Source organism: Polyodon spathula, chromosome 18, assembly GCF_017654505.1.
Source record: "Polyodon spathula isolate WHYD16114869_AA chromosome 18, ASM1765450v1, whole genome shotgun sequence".
NCBI classification, from domain to species: Eukaryota; Metazoa; Chordata; class Actinopteri; order Acipenseriformes; family Polyodontidae; genus Polyodon; species Polyodon spathula.
In genome coordinates, this window is record NC_054551.1 from 34978748 (window position 1) to 35005808 (window position 27061).

A 27061-nucleotide genomic window follows, 5' to 3' on the forward strand; every position below is an offset into this window, starting at 1 on the left:
TTAGGATGCAAGTTGGTTATGATCGGCTGGGTTTTTCTATCAACTATTTCAGCTGTCCAATCGGTTTTTGGTAAAAGTGAAATTAAAAAAAAAAAGAAACAAACTGCATTTGTGCAGCCAAGCAAACAGGACACAGCATATTCCATACATGTTGTTTTTTTAAACTGCAGTAAATAAGCTCAATACAGTGTTATTGCGTCACTCATATGGCTGTATTATACAATTAGACACAGTAAATGAAGATACCTTAATACAAACAAACAGAGCTATTGACTGAAGCTTTTAATTAAAAATCATAACTGTTGCCTCCCTACATGGAATAGGGCCTCCTAAAAAAAATTCCTTGGCACGGTTTCATCAAAATCACAGCAGTGCATCGCACCATTCCAGGCAAGTTCTTCCCAAGTTATAACCTTCAGTAGCGACCCTTTACCCAAGCCGGGCATGCTCCTGAAATTGGGAGAGACGCTAAGAGATAACTGTTCCGCATGATGTGTGAACATAACTTGCTCTCTTGTTTATTTTTTTAAATTATTATAAATTATTATTTGTTACAGTGTCCCAGTGTACCTGACTCAATATGAGTGTACAATATTGCTGTTTTAATTACAGGGTATGAATTAAGATAGCAGCTCGCTGTCCCCCTCAGCTGGTGAGGAAAATTACTGCACACCTCCATCGTCACCATCATGCCAACAACGCGTGGCACTATAAAATAATTACAAGCCAGGCTGAATCTGTTCTAGAAGTTTCTTTCAATTAAGAAAACACTTGAATCACCCCTCAAATAATACAACAATATTCCAAAACACAAGGCTGTGGAGGACATTTTCAATGTGCGGCTGATCATGATGGTGATCACATGTCTAAGACATGTAGGAATGTGTTACAATACAGGTAATATGAACGACACATGAATTAACAGGGATCCATTCAAAATTAACTACTGCAGAACTCAGAGGAAGCGCATGAGATAGTCAGGTGTTATTCCTGCAGCATTCAGTCGCAATTCATTTTAGATTTGCAGCCAATTATTTCAAAGTGTTATTGTAAAACTGGTTCAGGTGGAACAGAGACTAGGAGCGCTCCAGATCAAGAGGACCAGACTCAATGCATACATCATTGAGAGAGAGGCTGTGTAATTATAATGGACCCAGGTCTGGTGTGTAGTCATTAGGAGAGAGGCTGTGTAATGATAATGGACCCAGGTCTGGTGTGTAGTCATTAAGAGAGAGGCTGTGTAATTATAATGGACCCAGGTCTGGTGTGTAGTCATTAAGAGAGAGGCTGTGTAATTATAATGGACCCAGGTCTGGTGTGTAGTCATTAAGAGAGAGGCTGTGTAATTATAATGGACCCAGGTCTGGTGTGTAGTCATTAAGAGAGAGGCTGTGTAATTATAATGGACCCAGGTCTGGTGTGTAGTCATTAGGAGAGAGGCTGTGTAATGATAATGGACCCAGGTCTGGTGTGTAGTCATTAAGAGAGAGGCTGGCACTGACCTGTCCTCCATGCGCACCCACAGGTCATTGAACTGCCGCTGCCTGCCCTGCTGCCGCTGCTGTTTTCTGGGGCGCTTCTTCTGCCTCCCGAACTCCTCCAGCTGGCTCAGGCTGTCTGGGAGCAGCAGATGGGGTGTCAGGGGCTCCTCTTCAGAGAGGGCTGCATCAGGGAAGCCCGTCCCCAAGGGGTGCCTTAGTGGGGGCAGCTCTGTCTCTGAGGGGCTGCCTGCAGACGGGTCGGGCTTCCTGCATCACAGGAACAAAAGGAAAAGAAAGAGCTGAAGCAAGTGTAACCATACAATACAGCCAATCTAAAACCATGGATGCAGTTGAGTCTTTTGCATGGCGGTTAAGACGCTCATTTGGGGTGCACAGGGTCACCGGTTCACGCCCTGACTCCACTGTGTTACACATGTATCCATGTTCCTGTGTATATCAGGGATGCCCAACGATCCCGGTCCTGGAGAGTAATTCCACTCCAGGTTAAACAGGTACAGTGATATAATTAACTACTTCAGGGTCTGAATGAAGGTTTAATTGGTTTGATTAAACAATTTAGAACAGGGTTGGAATAAAGACCAGGCGTGGAAGAGCCATCTTTGGACACCCCTAGCTCTCCTATATCAGCTGCAAACATTTTACAATAAAACCAACACAGTTAACTTACAGGTTATAGTTGGGAATATAAGATCCTCTATCTTTATCTGTTTCCTTGTTTGTGCTGCCCCCTGCTGGTTGTTATCTTGTGTGCTTGCAGTGGTGTTGTGTTCAGGCCCTGCATTTTGTAATTCCTTCAGCTTGCTTCAGGAAGTGTGCACAGCCCTCTCCTTCAATCCGCTCCAGTGTGAAAGCATGACAACACACTGCTGCTGGTGGTCTCAGGACTGGCTGAATGTTTCAAACATCCACACGCTCAGCCTCTGCCAACAATCACACAGCCATGCAATTATTCTGGGAGGTTGCCCATCTTCTGAAGATATGAGAGGAATGGGCTGTTGGTGTTGCTTTGACAATTTTTTTTTCCTTGCACACTAATTTAACCCTGAAGGTGCTGGGGTCTAATGCTGGGATAAAGTGGGATAAACACAAATGCAGAAGAAATGGATTGACATATTCAATCTATTGATACTATAGATCAGGGCTGGTCAACTCTGGTCCAGCAGAGCCACAATCCTGCAGGCTTTCTGGGTATCCTAAAATCATCAAGGGCTAAAAACAGGAAAAGCAGTGGTGACCCATTAAGAAAAGACTTGGTTCCATTAAGTAATTGAGAACTCAGGTGGAATGAAAACCAGAACATTTTCAAAACTACAGCTAGGCTGCTGTACAGTTCTCCTGGACAGTACAGTACGTTCACGTGACTTTGTGAGACAGCAGTTGAAACTGCTGGAGACAGTCTGTGGATTGAATGCCAGGATTTTGGTTTTTTTTAACTTACAAACCCATGAGCTCAGTGGAAACATATATTTATTTGAATTTAGTGTTGGCAGTGCATGATCAATAGAAAAGTCATAAAGACAGGTCCCTGACTCATATCAATACGGAAAAACAGTTCAAAGGATTGTGTGAGTAGGAGTTTGTTAATCCACTAACCAATTTCAAATATGAAAACATGGTCGTTTTCCATAAAAAAAGTCTAGCATTGGTAATAGAAAACGATATTATTAACGACTAGTAACAGAAATGAACCATTCAAACTCTAATAACAAATCTGCCTTGTTGCTTTTGAGCAAGCCAGTTTAGATCTGTCTTCATCAAACTGTGAACAGCTCTCCCGCCCCACCTGCAAGCTGCACCGTTGTGTCCCTCTCTCTCAGTGAGTTTGCAGAAAGAACCCTGCCTGCCCTGGGCACTGTCCTTGGAGGTCTGACTGGTTTCTACAGACATGAACTTAGAAATAATGCAACAGGAAATCCATTTTCTTTTGCATTTTTATTTCTCCAAATTGCTGGAAAACAGCCCTTTGAGACCCGGCAGGATGCAGGCTGGTGTAAGGGCGGAGTCGCTGAGGAGGGCTCCAGGTTTGGAGCTACAGACTGGTTGCTTAGTTGGTGTGGGTCAAGCAGGTGCAGCTGGATGCAGTATTTCTGGTTCAGTTCAGCTGCATATTTCATGATTCTGGGAGTCCATTGTTTTGAGCTCCAGTGAAATCCTGCTAATGTAAGTGTTTACAAAGCTTATAAACACATGCAAGCCAGACAAAACTGATGTAATTTGTGTCTGTTTGTAGAATAACACAGACCACAGAGCTGGAGACCACTGAAATAAAGAGCTTTGGATTAAGCTGACAACTTCAGTGCCTCATGAAAAACGTAGGATTCTTAAAGCATTCTCACCAAGAACACTACTGTCTTTAGTACAAACTCCCTATATCTTTAGACTCTTAATTCTTTAGACCAGGGTTTTCATTTTCAATTGAATCCTTATTTGAACTATTCATTAACTTAATTCGATTTTTTAAATTGTTTTCACCTTTTAAACAGTCAGAGGTCTAATTAAGCACATTATTAGTTCAAGTAAATGTTTGATGTAACTGAGAGCTCAGCTGGAACGAAAACCAGCAGACACAGGGGTCCCCAGGACCGGGCATGGGAAACCCTGCTGTAGAGCACCAAAACCATGCAAAAACCAAAAGAATGCCTGTAAGCAAATTGGATAACACTTTACATTGTGTCTCTATTTACTGTGCATTTACATAGTAGGTACTTAATAAATACCTGTGTGCTTACACATCATTACAATGATTATGCATAGTTACAATGTACTTAATGTGTAAATCTGTTTGCCTTGTCAAAACGTTGAAAAAGCATATAGAGACATAGCTAGGAAACGCACCGTGGTACAATAATGCACACAGTGACTGAAGGGCATATAATTAGAAACATGTGCCTAGAATTTGATTAATGTACTATCATTGTGATATATATTATTAATATGATTAATGAACAGCATCTTGGACTTATCTTCCTGTTTTGAGCCGCGCTTCAAGAGATTCGTAGTTCAGTTAGGATTGCACTGACCAGGTGGTGCAAATCTCGTGACCATCTTAGGCTTTGTATTTTGCTCTGAGTGTGTGAATTAGGTGTTTAGTTACTGCCTGACTGCCAGGCGTTCCTTTCTGTCCTCTCCAACACCCCACTCACACTCCAAAATTGAAATGTTGCTGCTTTTTTTCTATTAAGGCTGGAAAACTTCCTAACGGTTTACGAAAAAAAAAAAAAAACAGTTTCTGCAACATTGCTATGCTCTTTGTGCATGCAAAACAGAGAAGTCCTGCCAACACAATCAATACTTTTCTTTGTGGGGATTCCTGTCCCTAGTACAGGATAATGCTGGCAGTGCATCATGGGCATTGCTCTGTCTCTTTGCTGCATGGATGAGTCCAAGAAGCCAGTGACTGAACCTTGTCTCTGTTACAGAACCTAATAATCAAAATGAAAATGAGGCTGTATATACAGGTGAAGCAGAAAGGATCCCTTGAAGATGCCACGATCACAGATCACGAGATGATGCTGCTTTTACAACAGAGATGCTGATCTGTCTGATATTAAACATACATCTATGGCAGGCAATATGAACTGATGAGCAGCAGCTGAACTTGGATGAGAGCTACTTAACACAGCTCCTTCTGAACATGGTTACACAACAAAGTATTTGAGAATATGTAATAAGAACGTTTCAAACATTACAAACACAAGCTTAGCTCCCACCAGAAACAAGATGCTGCCTTAGAGCTGTGATATTCTGAGTAGGTAATATAGCCGGGCTACTGGATTTCCGCGATCGTAGAATCACGGAATTAGGTATTGGGAATGGAACTAGGCATTTTGGGAATGGAACTGTGCAGTGTTATGTTTATCTCGTTGCATCTCCAGTGTTCTGCGTTGTTTTGATTTTTGCACTACACCCAGCCAAGTTGACTTAATTCATCATGTGACTTCGTTCATGTGCCTCTGCTGAAAGTCAACATGGCGGCTGTACCAACAAAATAAAAATAAACAATGTTTCAGCAACAGACAAGAGCTACAACATTTTCTGATTATCTATATGAGGATGGCAGGATACTATTCTACACATTTTGTCTAGTCAGTATCATTAAAGATCATATTGCCAGCCGTAAACATGTACAGAACAAGAAAGCAAAAAAGACTGCAATAAAAAATGTCAAAACACTGCATTCTTCTGCTGAAAAACTTAGACCCAATGTACTGCGCTCAAGGAGGGGCTTTCCCGAAGTAAGTCAGCTAAATACATTGTTTAGTTTATTTATTTCCACTCTACCTGCAATTAATAAAACTATAATTAGCAATGTTAAACCATGACCTTTTCTATATTATCTGACGATGAAGAAACAAGCTTAAAGCTGTTTTTCTAGTTATGTATTCCCTAAAGGAAATCGATCGCTTTACTGTGTAAGGCATGTAGTCACTGCAGTGCACACCATTTGTTTCACAGAGACATTCTGTCTAGAGAGACACCTCCCTGTTACATTGTGCAACTAACAAGGCAGAATTAGCAAAGAAACAATTAGGAGGATCCATTACATTATGCCTTTGCATTAAAAGGGGCGCTATGTAAATTACGGGTGACTCACAGCAGCGAACCTGTGAAGCAACGAGTCAGTCAACATGCCTTTTTTTATCCAAGTGTTTCACATGTTGTCCTGGTTATTGTTATGCCAGTTAAACTCTAAACTTCATTTGCGGAACACTGAATATGACTACTGTCAGCAATAAGATAAACAGGTCTTTTCAAAACACCTTTATTTGTAGATTGAACGACAGTGTTATTGGAAGACTGTAAATATGATTCTCACAACAGTGCTGGGCATTTGTTTTCTGAACTGTTGTTTTCCTGCATATTTTAATGCCAGCAATGAGCCAAGTGATGCCTATAAACATTATGACATATAAGCATCTTCAAGTGCTTTACTATTACAGCAACAAGAGTCTGATTGAAAAGCTTGACTTTAATAAAAAAAAATAAAAAATCAAAAGATAACTGTGGTAATATTTATGAATTTACTTATTTTAACTATCAACATTATATTTATGTTCATAAAAATAAAATAGAAAAATGTAAACCTGTTTTACAACCGCTGCACTGATCAGATTCCAAAATACCTTTCTTTATAACTGGGTCATAAACACATGGCAACTCTACCCCCCACCCTTTCGACGAAAAGAAATTAAAAAGTCCCCATAATAGATTTTCTGTAGTGAAAGGAAGGGTTATTGCTCTTTCTCTGCAGTTTCTTAAAGACAGTTCTTTGCCTCTGGGGCTGAGACTAAACAATCCACGACTGGAACAGAGGACCGAAGGGTCAGCTGCTTTCCAGAGCCCTTTACTTTAAACACGCCGCTCCTTTCTAATTGTCTGGCTCCAGGTTTGCTGATATCCCTGAAGAAATGGATTCGAAAGGGGGTAAAGTTCGGTTGGATTGCGGTTTTCAGTCTCCCTTGCAAGGTTCTGCGTGTCACCTTCACTTAAACTGCAGTTTTTCATCACTGACACCTTATACACACATACAAATCACTCTGCGAGATCGCTTTCTCCTCTTACTCCTTCTATTTAAAAAGAACAGGAGGGGAATGTTCTGTTCTCTTTAAAATAATAAATATTGCATTTTTATATTCTGGTGTGTTTCTTCAGAACATGTGTTAAGAGACCGGCAGTGAAATATATCCACACCTCAGTCTAGCCAGAGAACAGAAGACAGAGCACTAGTACTCTTCCAGCTTGTATAATATAAGAGACTGGAACAGGGAACACAGAAGCTATCTGTCTACTGAGCACAGCAGGAACTGCATAAGAAGAACCTAATACCTTGACACAGTTAGGAAATGCAATGTACTGTTTAACTGTCAGTGCTGGAAGAGCAGATACAGACTGGAATCTAGAATTAGGAGGGCACTAAAGTACTGGAAACCCTCGTATCCACAGGGCATGTACAGCACAGAGGTAGACTCCCTGTAGGGCACTGCTACCACAGCACTGGAGACATTCATCTTCTGCCTGCCTGATGCATAAGCCAGCATCCGGAAGAATTCAGTGCTTGCGTGAGCTGAATATTGAGACGGCGCACTAGCAAACCCCTGTGCCAAAAACTGTATCCAAAAGGTGCTTTATGATGCCAATAACTTATTTTAGTGGGCAGGTATGGAACAAAAGGGTCTCTGATGGAGATATGAATGAGCTATTCTCATGCTAAGTTCTTTCCTTAGTCTGACCCCTCCGAAAAGGCCAGTGACACAACTGTATTCTGGATCTGTACCACTCAGGTCCCGTTGGGGACTCCTCATGCAGTATTGTGCCAGTGTGGCCCTCAGGGGCCCACTGTTGACTCCTCGCAGCAGAAATGTGGCCCTCCTGAAACAGTTAGCGACTATATTCTGTCAATGTGTATGTTCTTTATACTTGCAGCTGAAGTTCTACAAAACATGAAATAAATAGCAACCGTGCACCTGCTTTCAATTGTGCTGACTTCTCTTTCTCTGCATGTCTGCAGTTAGAAGTATGTACGTGGTCTTGCAATTGTGAGTAAGAGGCTTCTTCCTGTTTTGCTCATCTTTGGGGGAGACACTGAAGTGAGATGTTGAATCTCCACTGTGTTTTGCTGGCAAAATCTGTTTCAAATAAACAACTGAGCATATGAGTACGCCATACCAGTATGAAATAAACCAGCCCATAACCCTTAAAGCATCATCCCCAAACCTCCCTGCATGATTTCTCTTAGCCCGGTTCCAGCAACCACCCCCCTGCCTGGATGAAACCTATACAGGAAACGTCTGGAGGGCAGGGGAGCTGTGGGCTCCTCTGAGTTATCCTTCCCCACTCTCTGCATCTTAAATACAGACAGGTCAAACTCTCGGATGCAACCCGATAGAGGAATAGCTCTGCAGTAAAAGCTGTTGTGCATGGCTCTAGCGACGTTAGCACGGTAAATAACTTACCGATTAAGGGGGAAAACACCAACTATTAATAATGCAGAGCTGAAGGACAGCAGTATTACGGTGCACTGTTGGAACTGTTGCTATAGACAGACCCCATCATTCTTACAGTATATGGGTTGTTAGATGGTGTAACAGGTGCTGTATTCCAAAGGAAAGGAAAGGTAAAGAAATCGTTCTGGGTCTGTAAGTACCAGGCTTCCTGTTCTTTGTTCACAGCTCTGTTCTGTTACTGTGTCAGTCGCTGCCTTTACCAGGGCAGTCGTCTTGGGGTTCACCTCCAGTACTGGGGTTCAGACAGGCTGCACAGTGAACTCTGTGCTCAGAGGGCTGTGTATACTTCTGAAGGGACATCACATACCGGACCCCAGGTTTTACACACGTCTCAGCACAGTCGCACTTTGATGTCAGTTATTGCCAGCCCCTCCTGTGGACTGGAGAATGCTTCACCGCTAGCCAGATATTTTGATGTTTCAAGTTTTTCATCACTTTATTTTTTGTTTGTTCAGGTTTAGCTCACAGGACCTCCTTCTGGACCAAAGAACCACAGGCACAGAATGGCTAGCACATTTATTTCAGCACAGCTAAATAAACAGAACACCTTCGTAAACCAGATGATCTCATCTTGAAAGGCTAATCCTGGTAAAGTATTTGAAATCTCTTTGCAATCTGTTTATTTTTGCTAAAATTGTATGGATTTCTGATCTGATCAGCCTTTTTTTTTGTAGAAAACAGTGAACATATGATGTTGTAGTGCAGTGATTCTTCATAATAGATAAGTATTGTATAGCAAATCTAAGGGTTACGTTTAGTTATATATATATATATATATATATATATATATATATATATATATATATATATATATATATATATATACTGTGTATATAATAAGTAGTTTTACAAAATAAGAACTATTTTTGAACTGTTTACAGCAGAGTTCAATAAAAATGTGATAATGATGTAGTGCTGAGGTTACACCTACAAAGTGAGTAAACCTTGGTAAAAATGTCCCTGTATTTCATTGCATCCTTTTGCTAAAGTCCCCACGAGAGACTGTGGTGACGGTAGGTGTAGCAAAGACACTGAAACTCGTTAATCTTGTATACACCAGGACTGTCATTTGTAAACTGTGGTTGCTGTAACTGCCATAATGTTTCTACACATATTTGTTAGTTTCTGTCCTGGGAAAAGTGCAATATTCCCGTATTCCAATATTCTAATTCCAGTATTCCAATATTCCAATATTCCAATTCTGACCAGATCACACAGCTGTCAGGCTGCAATCCCAGATCCCTAAATCAGAACTGGTAGTGTTTGTAATGAGTTGTTTTATTTCTTGCTATTATAATTGTGCCTGTTGAAGCTGTACCGCTCCACACCTGGGAGTGCTTACCCTGCATGAGTCTTCAGAGCAGGGTCAGTGACGGGAGGGGGGGCTTTATTATTCTAGCTGCACTTTTAAGACAGAACAGCTGGGGGCTGACTGGGTCAGCAATAAACAAAGTGAACCTTTTACCTTTGAAACTCTGCCTCTATTTCTGGGCCAGGATGTTAGCGTTTCAAAGTTATTTCAATCTAATAATGGAGCCATGGGGTCATTAGGATTACATGCAAATCACAAAATCAGCTAAAATGAAAAGCATGTTTTTTTCAGATTTAAAGACTACCTGGTCGAAAACAGACTATACTTTATGCTCAGACAGACTCTTACAGGGGGGCTGCATTCAGCAACTAAAGGCTTTCTATACAGCTGAGCATCTTCCATATACTGCAGGGCTCAGCATTTAAAAAAACACTCACTCACTCCCTCACTCCCTCACTCAATCCCTCACTCACTCACTCACTCACTCACTCACTCCTTCCCTCCATCCCTTCCTCCCTCCCTCCCTCAATCACTCACTTCCTCCTCCCTCCCTCACTCACTCACTCACTCACTCACTCACTCCCTCACTCCCTCATTTACTCCCTCACTCCCCCACTCCCTACCTCACTCACTCACTCACTCACTCCCTCACTTCCTCCCTCACTCACTCACTCACTTCCTCCCTCCCAGACTCATTCACCACCTCCCTCCCTCACTCACTCCCTCACTCTTCTTCATTCACTCACTCACTCACTCACTCACTCACTCACTCACTTACTCACTCACTCACTCACTAACTCTTCTTCACTCACTCACTCACTCACTCCCTCACTCATTCACTCACCCAGGGCAGCGGAGTGAAGTGTCTTTGTCTCTCGCAGTTGCCAAGGGGATAAGAACACAGGCAAACAGCAGCACACAGTAGGAAGTCAGTCCTTTTCATCAATGGAGATCAAGGAGTCTGGGGCGCCCAACCTCCCAGCATTGTTTGTTTTCACTGCCCCCAAACCCCCATCCCGCTTTCGGATTGCTTTTTAATGTATCTTTTTTTAGACTTGAAGAATATGACTTTGCTTTCGGATTACCCAATGGTTAAACTCATGCTGCACTTTCAATAACATCTTGCCAGCCAGGTCTATCTACTGCCCTCCCTGCCCCCCAATGACAGGCATTTCGACCGGATGCCTCTCATTGGACACATTGATACAACTTATTATTAGTGTAACTCGTCACTCATGATCCAGGTATAAGTCTGTTCGGGAGGGTGCAATCAATCTAGCAGATAACTGCCGTTGGTGCATTACGGACCCTGGCGAGGCGCAGTAAGGACTCACTCTGTGATTGGCTGTCCAGAGGGCGTGTGCTCCACCTCATAGCCCTCCTGCCTCAGGATGTCCAGCACGGTGTAGTTTCCCAGGAAGTGACCTGAAACAAAACACAAAAGAGTCTTCTTCAGAAACAGGTGGCCTGAGAGGAGCAAGCCTTAAGCATTCCAACTGGCACCTCTCTGCATCCGCCTGGGTTTACTGTGGGAAAGGATGTTCCAGTTGTGCAGCCATTACCATCCTGGGTATAACAGCATAGAGATTGATTTAGTGAGCAGTTCCACCAGGGCTGAGCTTCACTGTGTACAGATTGTAATGCATCTCCTCCTAGCAGCTGATGAGTTAGTTATACTGACATCAGCACAGGACCTGTAGTTGCCTCTCGAGCACAGAGCTGGCTCTTCAGTTGAATGGGAAGACATCTGTCTTTGAAACGTATGGTTTGCGGTTCGTGTCCAGTCCTTGCATTTCCATGTAATTCAATAGGCTGAGATGCCATTCTCTTATAGTGGCGCCCCATGCAAACCATGTAGTTCAAAGACAAATGTCATTTCAATGTCTTATGTGGATGTCAGTATTATTGACTCCCCTAGCTGCTAGGGGGAGATTCAGTACAATATGTAATTCAAAAGTAACTCAAAAGTCCTAGCATTTGCTTTAAATGGATTCCTTCCCTGTTTTATAACCTATGCAATTACTCACTTGTTGGAATTCAAGAATCCACATGCACGGTACATCTAGAAAGCCCCAGCTGAAACAGCCCACATCCTTTGTTACCCCCGAGACCACAAACATCATTCACAACAGATGATTTTGGCCGGCTTTCAAAGGCTTGTGGGAGCAGGCTTGTTTACACTGCTGACTGGAGTATGCTATTTCAGTATTTATAGGCACACAGGCCGTGTGCTTCTCTGGGGTCAGGATGGCAGCACAGAACCACACAGCTTGTAAATACTTTTTTTTTTTTAATAAAGTTTACAATGCCCAGGAAACACACAAAGGTGAGGAATTACCAGCCTGGAAACTGGCCTGGTGAAGCAGAGAGAGTGTCTGGGTAATGCAAGTGATTTACAGTATCTATCTACAGGGTAGGATCATTCAAAATCCACATCCCCTCTACTGCATCACACAAACATCCCCTCCGCTGCATCACACAGAATTGCAGGATGGAGTGCGAATGCCATCCATGAGAGACAGTGGGAACAGGAAGACTCCTCCAGGTATGGACACTGGAAGGGCTGCAGCCCAGTTCCACTCATGGATTCACTCTCGTTGTCACACAGATGGCTGCGTTCTTAGTTTTTCTTGGACCATTGTCAGTGTTGTTCAGAAAGCTGAAGATTCCAGAGTTGAACAAGATATACTCAGGATGATACTTTTGTTTCCACTTACTCCTTTTATCATTTTTAGCATTTTCAATGATTTCATTGATTCTGGTCATCAAAAGGAAGCGTTACAATGTGCTAATGTGTACATCTTGTTTCATGATATATATATATATTACACAATTGTAACAGAAAAGGGTTAGGGTTATTTTGCCTTTATAAGTCTAGAACAAAACAAAACAAAACAGAAAAAACATACACTGGAGTCTGGGAAGACTGCGATAACTCGAATATTACAATCTCAGCCTTTGATTCCACAAAGGGTTTTGTTCAGCTTCAAAGAGGCTGTGATTTGAAACACTTCTCTGTCTGCTCTCTGCTGCTCTTCTCATCCTTCTCCCATCCATCTTGCCCTCACTGCACTTTAATCAGTGCTGTGATTTATGTGCAAGAGAACATTCTGCACACTTTTGAAAGGTCTTAACAAGTTAAATCTAACTTCTCAATGTTTTCACTCAACTCCGATCACGGACTTGCACGCGAAGCTTACGCATGCTGCAGGCATGCTGTAAAATTACTCTACGGGGCCAACACTTCCTGGAAACATCTAAAATAAAAAAATAAAAAGGCACATGCATTCTGAATATTGGAAAGGAACAGGCTTTGCAACAGTAAATAAAAAAAAAAAAAAGCACGGCTTACCACGACAGCAGGATCATTAAAACTCCAACAAAATAAACATTCTAACACTCAGCATCCCTCCAAACTCCAGCTATTAACGAGATTTATGTGGTACGCCTGTATGCTTGGCTAGCTCCTAATGTCCCGTACACAGTATATACACAGCATACATTGTCTGGAGCACATCTTCAATCAACTTCAGAGTTTCTGACAGTTTACAAAATCAACCTACTATTTCCCATTGGGACAGCTGTACAGAACAGCTGCATGTAGATGCCTCTTGGTGCTGGCCGGCTAAGTGCACAGAATCCACTGGTCCTCAGTGCACCTGCTTTTGGATACACTGTAACAGCTTTCTTTACCCAGTAAGAACAGTGGGCAGTTTTAAAACCCTTGATGGAATCCTCAGCATGCAAAGAAAGAGAAAAGAAAAGCAATGAGTCATTCTGCTAACACTGAAATGAGTTTACATTGGGGTAAGGTATATGATCTGTGATGTATTCTGTTGCTGCGAGAAAGTTAAATGTTCCATTAAATATTTTGCTATAAATGCCCACTAAACAGAGAAGCTTTCAGGCAAAGGACAGAGTTAATTGAGCTTGTCCCAGCAGCAGTGAGCCATGTCTGCACCCCGAATGCCGCCATCCAGATCCTGGCACTGGGGGTAGCCTTTTGGAATGGGGTGGCCTTGGCACGGCATGCCTCCAGCCCCAGCGCCATCAGGAACAGCTAATCCTCAGTGGTAAACATGGGTAATGCACTCCACATGTGTACATTTCCAGTTCCACTTATCAAGTGACAAATCTACCCAATTAAACAGACATCAGACGTTTCATTTTGCAGCCATTCAAGAATCAGGTTTCATCCTAGGACATTGCAGATCTGCTCTGTTTTCTTTTCCATGCTGTAATAGTTTGTATTCATGACCAGATGAAATGACCCACTGGAAGCCTCACAGTGAGACAGGGTCTATTCTGGAAGGGCAACAGGCCAGGGCTTAATAGCGATGCCTCGGGACAGTAATGGTGTGCTACAGTGGAAACAGCAGGGCTGCAAATGCAATAGTCCTACACTGGCGAGAGATAATTGAACAGGTGCCTTGACCTCTCAGAAAATAAAGAGGCTGCCCACACAGTACACACAAACTGTCTTGTCCTATTAGGATTCCACACCAGAGTTTGTACCCAACACAACACTAGCACTGAGTTGTGTACTAACCCTCAGAACTGAAGGCAATGTGACCACAGCCATGAATACTGGGCTTGCTGACCTAACTGTTTATGCTCCCAGCAGACCTAAACTAAACTTCCTTTCAAACAAATTACACAGACAGACAGACACTGTCATTCAACGAAAGCACAACCCTCCCTGTAACTGCATGGCAAATTCATATTGCACAAACTCAGCTAGGGAACATTAAATCAGATTACATTCGATGCAATGTTAATGTGCTGGTTTTAAAACAATTGTTTGCTAGATACTGTACTAATACAGTAACTGCACAATTGCTGTATTTGACAATTGCAGTACCTTGTCTGGCCATGCACCCAGGATGGAGCCACTTGCGCATGGCTTTGCCTGAGAGGCACATTTCATTAGCAAGGCATCCAGGCAGGAAGGATTGTATGAGGCATGGGATTTGTTTACGCGTTTCTCCCAAAGTACCAGACATCCTAGCTGTATGGCATTAGAGCCCTATGGAACAACAATTCAGGACCTCTCAACAGAGGAAGGAAGTGGGAGAGTTGTCTTTAAAATAAAAAATAAAATAACAAAATAAAAAGCTCAGTGTTTCTAGTACACATCTACAGGCTGACATTTTCAAGCGCGCCTTTGCAAAAGCACTCACCATTTATTTATTGTTACGTTTTGTTTATTGATGCATCAACACATAGATGCAGAATCATATTAGAATCATATTAGACAGAAGTCATTTCACATAGATACGTCTCTCAAATGGTGGCAATCTTAATGATATTTGATGTGAGTCTGGGACATCCTCAGATAAGGCCTATTTATCAAGCCAGGTGTGCTGATCTAGCCCTCACCGTTTATTAAGAAAGTTTTAATGCAGCCGGCTGTATGACGGACCTGAAAGCATTGCCCAGCAGTTCAAATACTCGTTGAAAAGTAAAAACAAAAAGAACGGATTCATTTTCCATTTCGGTTCAGTCCGAGTCTCTCCAAAGCCGGGCTCATAGAGATGCTGTGTGACAGCTAACAGGCCAGCATCCCGGGTGTGCAGAGAAACGGCTGCCACATGTGGAATGGTGGAGCAGCCAGGGCTGGGGATAATGGAAAAAAAAACCCAGAGAGGCTGGTACCAGAAGAGTCACGTGTTCATTTATACTGGCTGTTAATCTTCATTAAGAGGGACAGGCGCATTAATCCCTGTTGTTATTGTAGGTCTCTGAGAGGTGGAGCTTGCTCATCTGGCAGGACTGTGTTGCTGAGTGCAGAGGGAGCTGTCAGCTACAGTCAGCTACTGCCAGCACTGCATGTGTCTGTTTGATGCAGCACCTCACGTCCGACCGGTCCGCCAAGCTTGTCCTGGTGTCCCGTTGTCCACAGCATATTTAATATACTACAGGAAAGTCTTTTGACCGTGAATTCTCAATCACAGAGAGGCTCTGTCTCCTTTGCTAGCTGGGTAAAGTGAAGCCTTAGCTCACTGGTTAGAGCAATGTTCATGCAAGCTCCCCTTCAAAGAGACCATGCCCCCACGCTGAGCAGGATCAGTGGAGACTTTACTTCTCTCCTGATTGCGGACAGCCCCACATTTTTGTTAATTGAAGTGCATTCACTCGTAACTCACCAGACCTGAGGCAAGCATGCTAACTGCAGAGCCACCAGCCCCCACTGGCATCTCACCCTACCCTGTGATTATTTTCCATATCCAACTGTTATGTGTTATGCTGTCCAATCCCAGACAGACAGAGGGTGGGCAGTGTCCAGTATGTTCCTCTAAAGCGATCAGTGCACAGCTCTGCTCTCTGCCTGGTCTGCGGATGCTGCCTTGGGGCTCTCAGCTGTTGTGAACCCCTCACCCTTCCGAAGCACTGGATGCACTGCCACCAGTCTGCCCAGCCATGCTTGCTTTTTGGTAGACAGACAGCTGCAGTGAGTTCATGTAGGGTGGTGGCATATGGTTGCTAAGCTGTGAGCCACAAATAAACAATAGTTCCGTGTTAGTGTGGCTGTAAAACAGAAAAACGGACGCTCCGCACAGCAGGGCACCGCAGCAAGACAAACAGCCCAGGACAACACCAATTCCTTTCCATAATTACCGGCCATTGCTATTGAGTTTTCATTGCAAACTACGCGATAAACCGCTGAAAAACACAAGAAGTGCAGGAAGCCATGTGGGTTCAGCAGGGCAGGAGAGTAAAACCTGGATAAAAAGGGTCGATTTTCTTTTGGATTGGAGTCACACTTAAATTGGGTCTTAAAGACTATAAATATTGGTTAAATCGTGTATTAATTATCTGGTCAGATTTCAGGTGCATTAAATTGTCTGACCCTAATCACTAATTAGGGCTGGCTGGGATACTACGCGTGAATTCATTTTTTCTCCAGTGTGACAGAGAGCAAGTCTATCTCTACCTGCTTTCCAGATTTTCATTGAGACCTATGCACCCATACCATATGCTTGTTGGATTATGGGTGTTACTAAATATTGAATTCAGAAAAAATACATACATACATACATACATACATACATACATAAATAAATAAATACTACTCTCTCTCCCCTCTAACCTTTTATACACATTTTTTTTCATAGATTTCAGCGCCACCTGGTGACAGTACCTTGTTTCAACTGTGTTCACATCCTATGCATGTGTGGGGTTGGCTTGTATGTTGGGGCAGCCACTCAACCCACCTAGCCTGCTCGTAAAAAGACCACCCCTCCTAGAAGAGGACTGCTCTCCAGTAACTCTCAGGCCAGCTCCAGGGCCAGCCGCTTTCTGTAAGAACATCTAACCCATTTCCCCTATCCTCTAAATATTTAAGCTCGCTGGTGCTTATTAAACATCTGACATGACTGAGTGCTGCGCTCATGCAAAGCAAACAAAGCTGGCCCCAGCAGGTCAGGGCCATGTTACTCAGGCACTGAGAGGGTTCAATGGGGAGAATGTACAGGCGTCCCAAATGGAAACCTCTCTCTAACATTCTGCTACCATTAGTTTCTGTAAATGGCTGCCGGCAACATTTAATTCTGCATTGCTTCATAAACAATTGTTTGACATAAATACCTGATAACAAAACAACATCAACACGTTTCAAAATGTATGTTTATTTTTTAATCGATCATGCAGAAATTGATGTAGGATAACCAGATGTCCCCGTTTACTTAGGACAAAATCTTTTAAAAAGTCCTGTAGCACAATACACTCTAAATACCTTTAATCATAATAATGCAATCAAATAAAACAAGGTGCTCGGTCAAGAACATAACTTTTATAAAGTGATTAACACAGACACATGTGCTTGCTCCTCGGTGCGCCATTCATTTTCATTTAGTTTAGATTAAATATGAATCTACAATTATGTGTAATACAGTGATTTTGCAGCTGTTCAGTTGTGACAGGATTTAGCCCAAACAGAGCAGCATCATCAAACCACTCAACAACGTCAATAAATAGAGCCGTACTGCAACACTTATGCAATATGGCAAGTTAAACTAATTGGCCACAAATTTACACCCGAGAGTGTACTAAAATAATACTAAGAGTGAGAGGATTGCTATTTAAATGACCATTAAATAGCCTGCATGTAAATGGGTTAATTAGTCTTATCAATTATTTAACAATGTGTCCTGGTTCTGAGCTTTGAAAATCTGGTCACTCTACCAATACAAAGCATATATAATAGCAGAACCCAGAGCCAAGCTTTTATTATCTTTATATTGATGTAACCTGCACAATCACAATTGTTTGACATAAATACCTGATAACAAAACAACATCAACACGTTTCAAAATGTATGTTTATTTTTTAATCGATCATGCAGAAATTGATGTAGGATAACCAGATGTCCCCGTTTACTTAGGACAAAATCTTTTAAAAAGTCCTGTAGCACAATACACTCTAAATACCTTTAATCATAATAATGCAATCAAATAAAACAAGGTGCTCGGTCAAGAACATAACTTTTATAAAGTGATTAACACAGACACATGTGCTTGCTCCTCGGTGCGCCATGCATTTTCATTTAGTTTAGATTAAATATGAATCTACAATTATGTGTAATACAGTGATTTTGCAGCTGTTCAGTTGTGACAGGATTTAGCCCAAACAGAGCAGCATCATCAAACCACTCAACAACGTCAATAAATAGAGCCGTACTGCAACACTTATGCAATATGGCAAGTTAAACTAATTGGCCACAAATTTACACCCGAGAGTGTACTAAAATAATACTAAGAGTGAGAGGATTGCTATTTAAATGACCATTAAATAGCCTGCACACTGAGATACACACACTGAAACGCACACACACACACTGACACACGCATACACAGACCCATAGACACACATATACACATACACACACACACACCACAGAACAGGAAAGACAGAAAACACACAGAAAGACACACACAGGACAGACATCACACACATGAGGACCCTCCACACACACACCACAACACACAACAACAGCCGGAAAAATTAACGGACAGGCTTAGTCTGCAATTAAACACGGGCTGGCAGAACGCTAACACTGAACTCGATTCCGAAGGTCGGTTCCTGCCTTGTTTACTGGGATCCCATGTTTCTGAGGGAAACTTACAGACAGAGAATTGAAAACAGACAGTTTTTACCCCTGGTCACTCTATTCGCCAATATTTAACAAAGCTCGGCCCTACATAATCTAGCAGAGGTTCAACCCATTGAGCCAAGCTTTTATTTAGTTGAATTATATGGTCAAGAAAGGTTAAACCTGCACATTTTCATCCCTTTAGAACGTGCCATTAGAGAGGGGGGGGATGTTGACTGACTGTTTGCTTCTCCACTCCATTGAGATGCACCACAGTTAAACAAAAAACTCAGGGCTTTAACTAGGCCTTCCAGAACCGAGTAATAATAATAATAATAATAATAATAATAATAATAATAATAATAATAATAATAATAAATAATAATAAGAATTAGGTTCTGCATTATCAAGTCCTAAAACCGATAAAGTTTTTAGATAAAGTGTGTCTGGCATGTTAGAAAAGAACAGAATGAAGGAAGCAGCAGGTTACCTCTGGGAATGACCAGAGTGAGGCTAGAACACAAACCCAACAGCGTTTCATTAGAAAAAGAAAGACAGATGACATGTATTCAATATTCTCAGACAGTAATACAATTTGTGAAATGTCAAGCTGTGGGCTGACGTCATATTGAGTTCCTTCATTTGGTCATCAGAACAAACAAAATAAACTGCTGTGAACAGAACATGACTGGACAGCTCTGCTAATTATAGGCAAGTCTGCTGCAGGGATGAAAATAAGACTCCTACTGCATAGCAGTTTCAGCCATTCCAGGTTTTACTACGAGCTTGATTAACCACAGCGCATCTAGGTAACATGTGGCCCATTTTGGGGAGAAGTTCTGTTTTAGCCTCATTGCAACAGATCATTTTGTTGAATAATGCTTCAGATTCCTGTTCATATTCCTTGGCAAATTTTAAAGTTTGTTTTCTATAAAAGTGGTTTGCAGCGAGGTCTACATGCACACAATTCTTCAGTGGTCAGATGCCTTTGCACAGCTCTTTCATGCATTATTATGCCTGATGCTTCTTGATCTTTCTTTAAGTTGTCGGCTGTTAATTTTTGATTTGTTTTAGCTGATTCTCCAGCCTGTTGTACCAGTAATTTTCTTTGAAATGTGTTACTGTATACCTTCTTTAGTTCAGCCGAGACCGATGACCTTGCCCTTGTAACTTTGTCAAAGTTTTCTCTTTCTACTCTAACGTGAGGCATTGAGATTCCTCTTATGTTCCAGACACTCCACAGAAGTGCTACTGTTGACCCAGGAAGATTAAAAACCTTTTCTGTGGAGGGAAGAAGATGGATGCAGGGCTTCAATGAGGGGCTGCAAAGCACAGAGACTGTCTGACCAGGGAAAGAGAGTTCCAGAGACACAGAGCAGCTGAGGCAGAAGGAAACCTGGCATTGTGTTCCAGTAAATATTTAAAAAGAGGTTCAGTCTGCGCTTGGCAAAGGGCAGGTTGCTTGGAGCCCAGGGTGGTATCCCTGTGACTGCAGCAGAAAGGGTGACCGATTGATTAAAAACTGTGAAGGGGCTTTGCTTTCAAGCATGTGTATTTGGAAGAAAATGTCAGTGGATATTAAGAGAGGCAGTTCTCTTTCTTGTTGCTCATCCATTGAAGAGGGATTCAACATACACCCTTGTGAATATTATTTTATACTTCTGTGTGTCTGCATGACAGCCAGTGAAAACCCATCCATCTAAATCCAGACTGAGATTTGAATGCAGAATGAACTCACTGAATACTGCAGCTGATGACTCATAGAAACATGTTCATTTCCCATACTCTCCCTCTCCCTGTTCCACATGCCAGTATCATGTCACACAAAATACAAATCTATTAGAAACCCAGACAAACAATGACACAACCTGTTCTATTAAACCCAGCTATGTGGGAACACAGCATATGTGTTGGGGTGAAGGCTTTTAGATTACAGAAACCTGATTAAAATCTGTTTATTCCTGTAACCCATTAGAGACGTCATCTCAAAACCCTTGACTTATCCAGATTCTTTAAATGCTCTACCATCAACAGCACATAGTTTGTTTTACTTAACATACTACTGGGCAGCACACAGTAAACACACTTGTGTATATTTGGAGACAGAGTCAGGAAGATGGATTGCAGGATTATTATACAAACCCAAACTGAGTACACAAAACAACTGCCATGCACATCGGCCTGGGGGACTGCATTGCTTTTTATTCAGAGAAAAATGGAAATAAGTAATTAGACACCCAACAAACATGCCACAGACAAACAGTCACAGACTAGGGGACGGGGTTGGGTAGGGGAGCATCAATCCATCATCCACACTGGACTGATCAGCAGCTCAGCTCCCTGCTCCCTAGGGATTGTGCGGCTGCCTGGCTGCCTCTCTTGGCTCTTTTCACGATGACTGTCACACATTACAACAGACACACTGCCAATAATCTATACAAATGTGCAACACATGTGCTCCCCATGATAGAACACACATAGACACACACAGACACACATGCACACACACGCACAGACACACAGACACATACAAACACACACATACACTGACACATGCATACAGACGCACACACATGCAAACGCACACACACACACTGACACACGCATACACAGACCCATAGACACACATATACACATACACACACACACACACAGACAGACAGACAGACACACACAGACAGACACACACAGACAGACATACACACACAGAGACACACACACACACACACACACACACACACACACACACACACACACACACAGCCGGAAAAATATAACGCCAGGATGTCTGCAAAAACAAGGCTGGCAGAACCTGCTCACACTTAACTCGATTCCAGAAGTGTGGTTCCTGTCCTTTTTTACTGGGATCCCAGTGCTTTCTGCACCGGGAACTTACAGACAGAGAATTAAACACAGACAGTTTTTTCCCCCTGTTACTGTATGTTTGGATTGCCAATATTTAACACAGAAATTAATTCTCTGGCTCCTAGATCTTCATCTAGAATCTACCAGGTTCATCTGAAATACATTTGCATGGGTTAAGTTGTTTGTGTCAGTAGTGAATTCTACTGTAGGAATGGCTCCAGAAAGGTGTCTTGCTCTTATGCCACTTCCACAAGATTAATGCCAAGTTTTCTATTTTCAATTATCCTTACTTTAGATCTCATTAGAGAGATTGTTGTACTGAATGTGTTGCTTCTCCACTCCCATTGAGATGCACCACAGTTAAAAAAAACATCAGGGCTTTAACTAGGCCATTCCAGAACCTTGATTTTATTCTTCTTTAAGGTCCTCAGATAGCTCTTTACTTTTTCTGTAATGACAGCAATCATCCTATGCTAACCCTTTTATACTCTCTAAGAATGTTCACCTGCAATCCAGCATTTTCTAGACTTTTCCAGAATTAGGTTCTGCATTATCATATTGAAATTTCTAGCACCTTGTAAGACAATACTATCATAGCATCAAGGGTATGAATACTTTTGAATGTGCAGTTTTGGAGTTTTGCAAAAAAAAAAAAAAAAAAAAAAAAAAAATTAAAATTGCTGAAATAAATAATTGTAAACATCGTGCTTGCTGCTCCTTTAGGAAGGACAGCATGTGAAAGGATGTGTTTGATTAAGGGTGAGTGCTGGAGTGCAGAATCTGAACCCCTGGCTCACTATCAATGGTGCCACTGACATGATACTATCAACTGTCACTCCACAGACAGAACGCTTTTACTCCTGTCCATCACATCATGTGGCTAGAGTTAAACACTTTATCATTGCAGAAGCTAACTCAACGAAATTGTTTTTGGTAACTGACCCGGAAACAAAGCACTTCTTTGAATCTGTTTACTAATTGACAAAGCATAAATAGAAAACTGACCATGACTGATCAACCATCATGACATACCGCTGTGGACCTCAGTATTGCTGCGGTCCCCATCTTTATAAATAGTATGAGATAATGAGGCTCTCATGCCTCCAAAAAATAAATGAACCGTTACAAACAGAGGAGGAGTGATGCTATTTTAAAAGCATGTTCCCTCATGTTCAGCACACAGCCATTTGCCCTCCCATAACCCCGTACTGCAGTATTTCCACTGCAACTCCGGAGCATAATAAAATGTTAGAAAACTCTCTAGTCCCTTCTCTAATGCACCTTATTGGGCATGTAAACACTCCATTATCAGTTCTAGAGATCAAGTCCCTCAATGAGCATTGCAAACACCAGCGCAGTGACATTCTTAAACAGCCTAACATTCTTTGGAACCTGGTGTTTTTGGCAGGTAATGCATCACATTGATAATTGCATATAAAATACAAAATGATAAAATTGTCCCTGCATGGCTTCCCGTGCCAAGCCTTGCAAGAATAATAGGCTGTTTACTGTGGAAAAGTCCCAATACAAGCGACTCTATTCAGTCAGCACTTGCACCTCTAGGAACACCTCCTGAGGCCCTGCTGTGGATTCTCAGGTTCTGGCAAGGCCGATGTGGGCGAGCGAGCACAGTGGGGGTCCCTGTGGCTCCAACAGGGCTGGGCTCCGCGGGGGGGTGGGGGCACTCAGGATAGCACGCTGGGTTCAGGGTCTGTTTGAAACGATGAGCAGCGAATACGCTCAACTGCAAACGCTGGCAGTGAAGTGTCTGAACTTCAGCTATAAACTGTTTATTCAATCTCTGAGCATTACAAAACAACATTCTAACAAGCTTCAGCCACACAGAGAAGATGGGATAGGATACAGCAAAAAAAACACTGAAATGGTGAAGTGTTTTGATGCATCACACAATCCAAGTCCTAGCAACAGAAAACACCAAGGTGTGTGATTTATAAAGGTGTGATTTGAATGTGTACTGCACTGATGAGGTGTGCCTGTGCTGAGGCACTGTGTAGAGAGATCAATACAAAAGGAAACTTGATTACGAGATGATGCCGGCTCTTACACTTTAAAAAAAATAAAAAACAGGGAAAAAAGTTCAAATCCAGGTTGGTAACAATAGCATCAGTGTCTGCATCAATCACACTATTCAGTTTTATTATACTGGAGCAGAAGTGGAGGTACAGCCTACAGCCCAATCTTCTTCATTCCATTGAAAACAAAATGCAGATCACATAGAAACAGGCATTTAAATACTGCTTCCAAGTTCTCAGCGCTAGTACCTTGTTACGTACAATAAAACTGAAATTAATCATCCTGTACTCAACTTCATTTCTGGGGAGATAAACAATGCATTAAAACTAATACAATTGTACATGCCATTGTAACGAGGCAGTGGCACAGATGGCATCGTTACAGATGTGGGGCCCCACCAGCCACTTACAGTAATTAGCACTTGTTTAGTTTCACTTTTTTTTTGTAATAAGTTGGCAACTGTTATTCTTAAAATGTTCACCCACAGCCGTCAAACGAACAAGCACTAGCCTGCTTGAACAGAAATGATTTCACATGCTGCTCCTCTGAGTCGGGAGAGGGGACTGGCTGCGTTTCAGCTGTCTTTAATTCATTACATGCAAACTCCGAATTCATTAAATGTGAAGTTTCCTCTCTGCAATAATGCAGATCTACACAAACGACTTAAACCCACATGTTACGCTCCACACATTTTCAGAACATTATTGAATGGAAATGGAATTTAAAAATCACTGTAATTGCGACATTGGAAGTGTAGTTTAGCATCACTAAATAAGAACACATTCCTTCTGTTAAAAAGGTGAAGTTACAATCTAGTCGCCTGCTCTTTCACAGTTGAAATGTTTTGCCACGCCTGCAAAATGCAACACAGCTCCTATTCGTGGACACTTCTCATGAAAGTCTGTCTGTGTATTCTCAAAACCAGCCTCCCTGGCTGCTCCTGAAATAAACATATTGACAGGGTGGAGCAAGGAGCCAAGTGGCTATCGAGAGTCATCTCGAGGCTGCTGGTTGAGCTCCAGCCACAGTAGCGTCACTTCAAGTCAACAGCCCGGTCTGTACATGAAACAGGTTCCGCTGTTCTCCTGGTAGACAGCGTGGAGCTGCTGCCTCGCCGCTGCTTCTGCTCCACACTTTCCAGGCAGTGCCTCGCTGGCACAAATAACAGTAGGAAGGCCAGCACTTCATTTGTACGAGGCTGTAGAAATCATTCTTTTTGTTAATACACAATTTGATTTATCTTTCCCTCTGCTATCTCATGTGGTAAAATTATATGCACATAAAAATAAAATATTCCATGGTGTGTTTTTAACCAGCCGTGTTATGTCTGGAACACTGGGCCAAAAGCCCCCCCCCCCCCCCACAGAGTAAGCAATTGGGGGGGGGGGTGAAGGGGGGCACAGCTGAGAGCTGGACATCATTTTTAGTGTTTGGTATCATTATTGTATCTAACAGTGCTCTGGTATGCAGACTATTTAGGGTCCCTACACTGCAACTGCAAATAATATCCCATGACCGTCTATGTGGCTTTCTCTCACATGCAATTCTACAACCCCTCCCAATGCAGTTCTTACATGCCATTTAAAGACAAAGCGAAATATCACACAGTATTCCCAGGGGCATAACAGCCTTTTAGAATGCAGAAGTTTATGTACTGTACATGAAGTCAAATGAGATAACTAAAAACACTGGAATTCCTGGAACAGAAATGGGTCTAGAGAAGAGCTTATTGTAGCACAACCACAGTTGCGTTTTATCTTAAAATAATATGTATCACGGCTTACACAGCATTATATTAAAACAATCTTTGTAAAATTAGCAAATCAAACCCATTAAACATCATTAAAACATCTACACATAATAGCTTACAATGCTCTGTCCACTTGTGTAATCAAACACTGCTAAAAAAGCCCCAGCTGATGAGGAATACACACATTTTGCAGCTGGATCCAGTTCAAGAAGCATTATACAATTAACTCTTGAGAGGCAGTAAGAGTGAAAAATACACACAGGAAGGAATACTGCGATCACCATGAATCATACTTCAGCTTTTTGAATTGCACATGACTTTCCAAGCAGCTGTGTAATGTTAAGGGAGTTGTCTAAACAAAAGAAGCAGGTATCACTGGGGGCTGAGAGAGCCTATCAAACGAGAACGGATCGCCAGAGTCAGCACGCAGCGCACATAATGAAACAAGCTGGTATTTTATTAACAGAGTGATGAGTGTCTACTGCATCAGGAACGCTCCTAATAACGTCAGTGCATTGAGAGCCAACATGTTTCAATAGCTAGGAACAGGAAAGCAAAGATGTAAACCAGGTGTGGAAAGAGAATTGGGACTGCTACTTGAGATCAAAAAGAAATACAGCTCAATACCACAGAAACATTTCAGAGCTTCTAAAAAGCTAAGGAGACTTAATAGAATCTTCTCAAATCTCAGGAGAGTTTACTAACAACAGCAACAACATCCTAGTGCCTTTTCCATGCTGCTAAAGAAGCATCACTTGTGCACTGGTCTGGGGAAATAAATCAGTGTAGCCCCCAGAAGCAGGGTACAAACGGGACACCCGGCAGGATGCAAGATGTGGTCTCAGAGTCGAGCCCGGCTGGGTAAACACTCCTGCTGGAAAAGGCACTTCACCTTGACCACAGCCTGAGATTCCACGGCTCTCTGAGCTTTATGGCAGTCCTCCTCTGCCAGAGAAAACACCGCCTCCCTTTCGTGTGAACTGTGCACAGCGTGAGCGCAGCATGAAAGGAGGAACGAGGAGCAGAAAAACTCAACGCTTCTTTTTTTTATATCTTTTATTCTGTTCACTGTGCCATTAATCTTTACAGCTGCCCTGGGACCCGGAGGGCTGCTGCTAGAGCTTTAGGGGAAAGCTGGTCCTCTGCTTACCAGAGTTCACATTCCCTCCATACAAAGTGATTACTAGTCAGACTCCCACCTTGCTCAACAGCTCCCCCTGCCCTTTGCTGAGGGAATGTTTTTTGTGCTTGTGTACAGTGAGGGACAGGATTCACTGGATTCCATTCCTACAGCAAGTCACATACACGGTTCACCCAATAAAAAAATACTAATGTACCCTTTCACCCCAGGAGGGACCTCAAGCCTTATCTTAGCGCCATTAAGAGTTCTTAAAGTACTGACAGGACTTTAAAGTCCCATGTAAAAAAATATGCCCTGTTCTCATGTGAACTCAACAAATTAGTTCTGTTTTGAATTATATAACTTCATTTTGCATTCTACTG

At 42.3% G+C, this 27061-nt stretch overlaps 1 protein-coding gene across 2 annotated transcripts in view; it reads right to left on the minus strand.

Moving 5' to 3' along the window:
* The window catches only part of LOC121331037 (metalloprotease TIKI2-like), a 73784-nt gene that overhangs the window by 2029 nt on the left and 44694 nt on the right, over positions 1-27061 (minus strand). For both annotated transcript variants that reach the window (XM_041278145.1, XM_041278147.1), the window contains exons 5-6: positions 11153-11243; positions 1503-1748 (exon numbers count right to left, since the gene is read on the minus strand). In XM_041278145.1, the coding sequence (XP_041134079.1) occupies positions 1503-1748; positions 11153-11243 (337 nt within the window). The remainder of the gene's footprint in view (positions 1-1502; positions 1749-11152; positions 11244-27061) is intronic.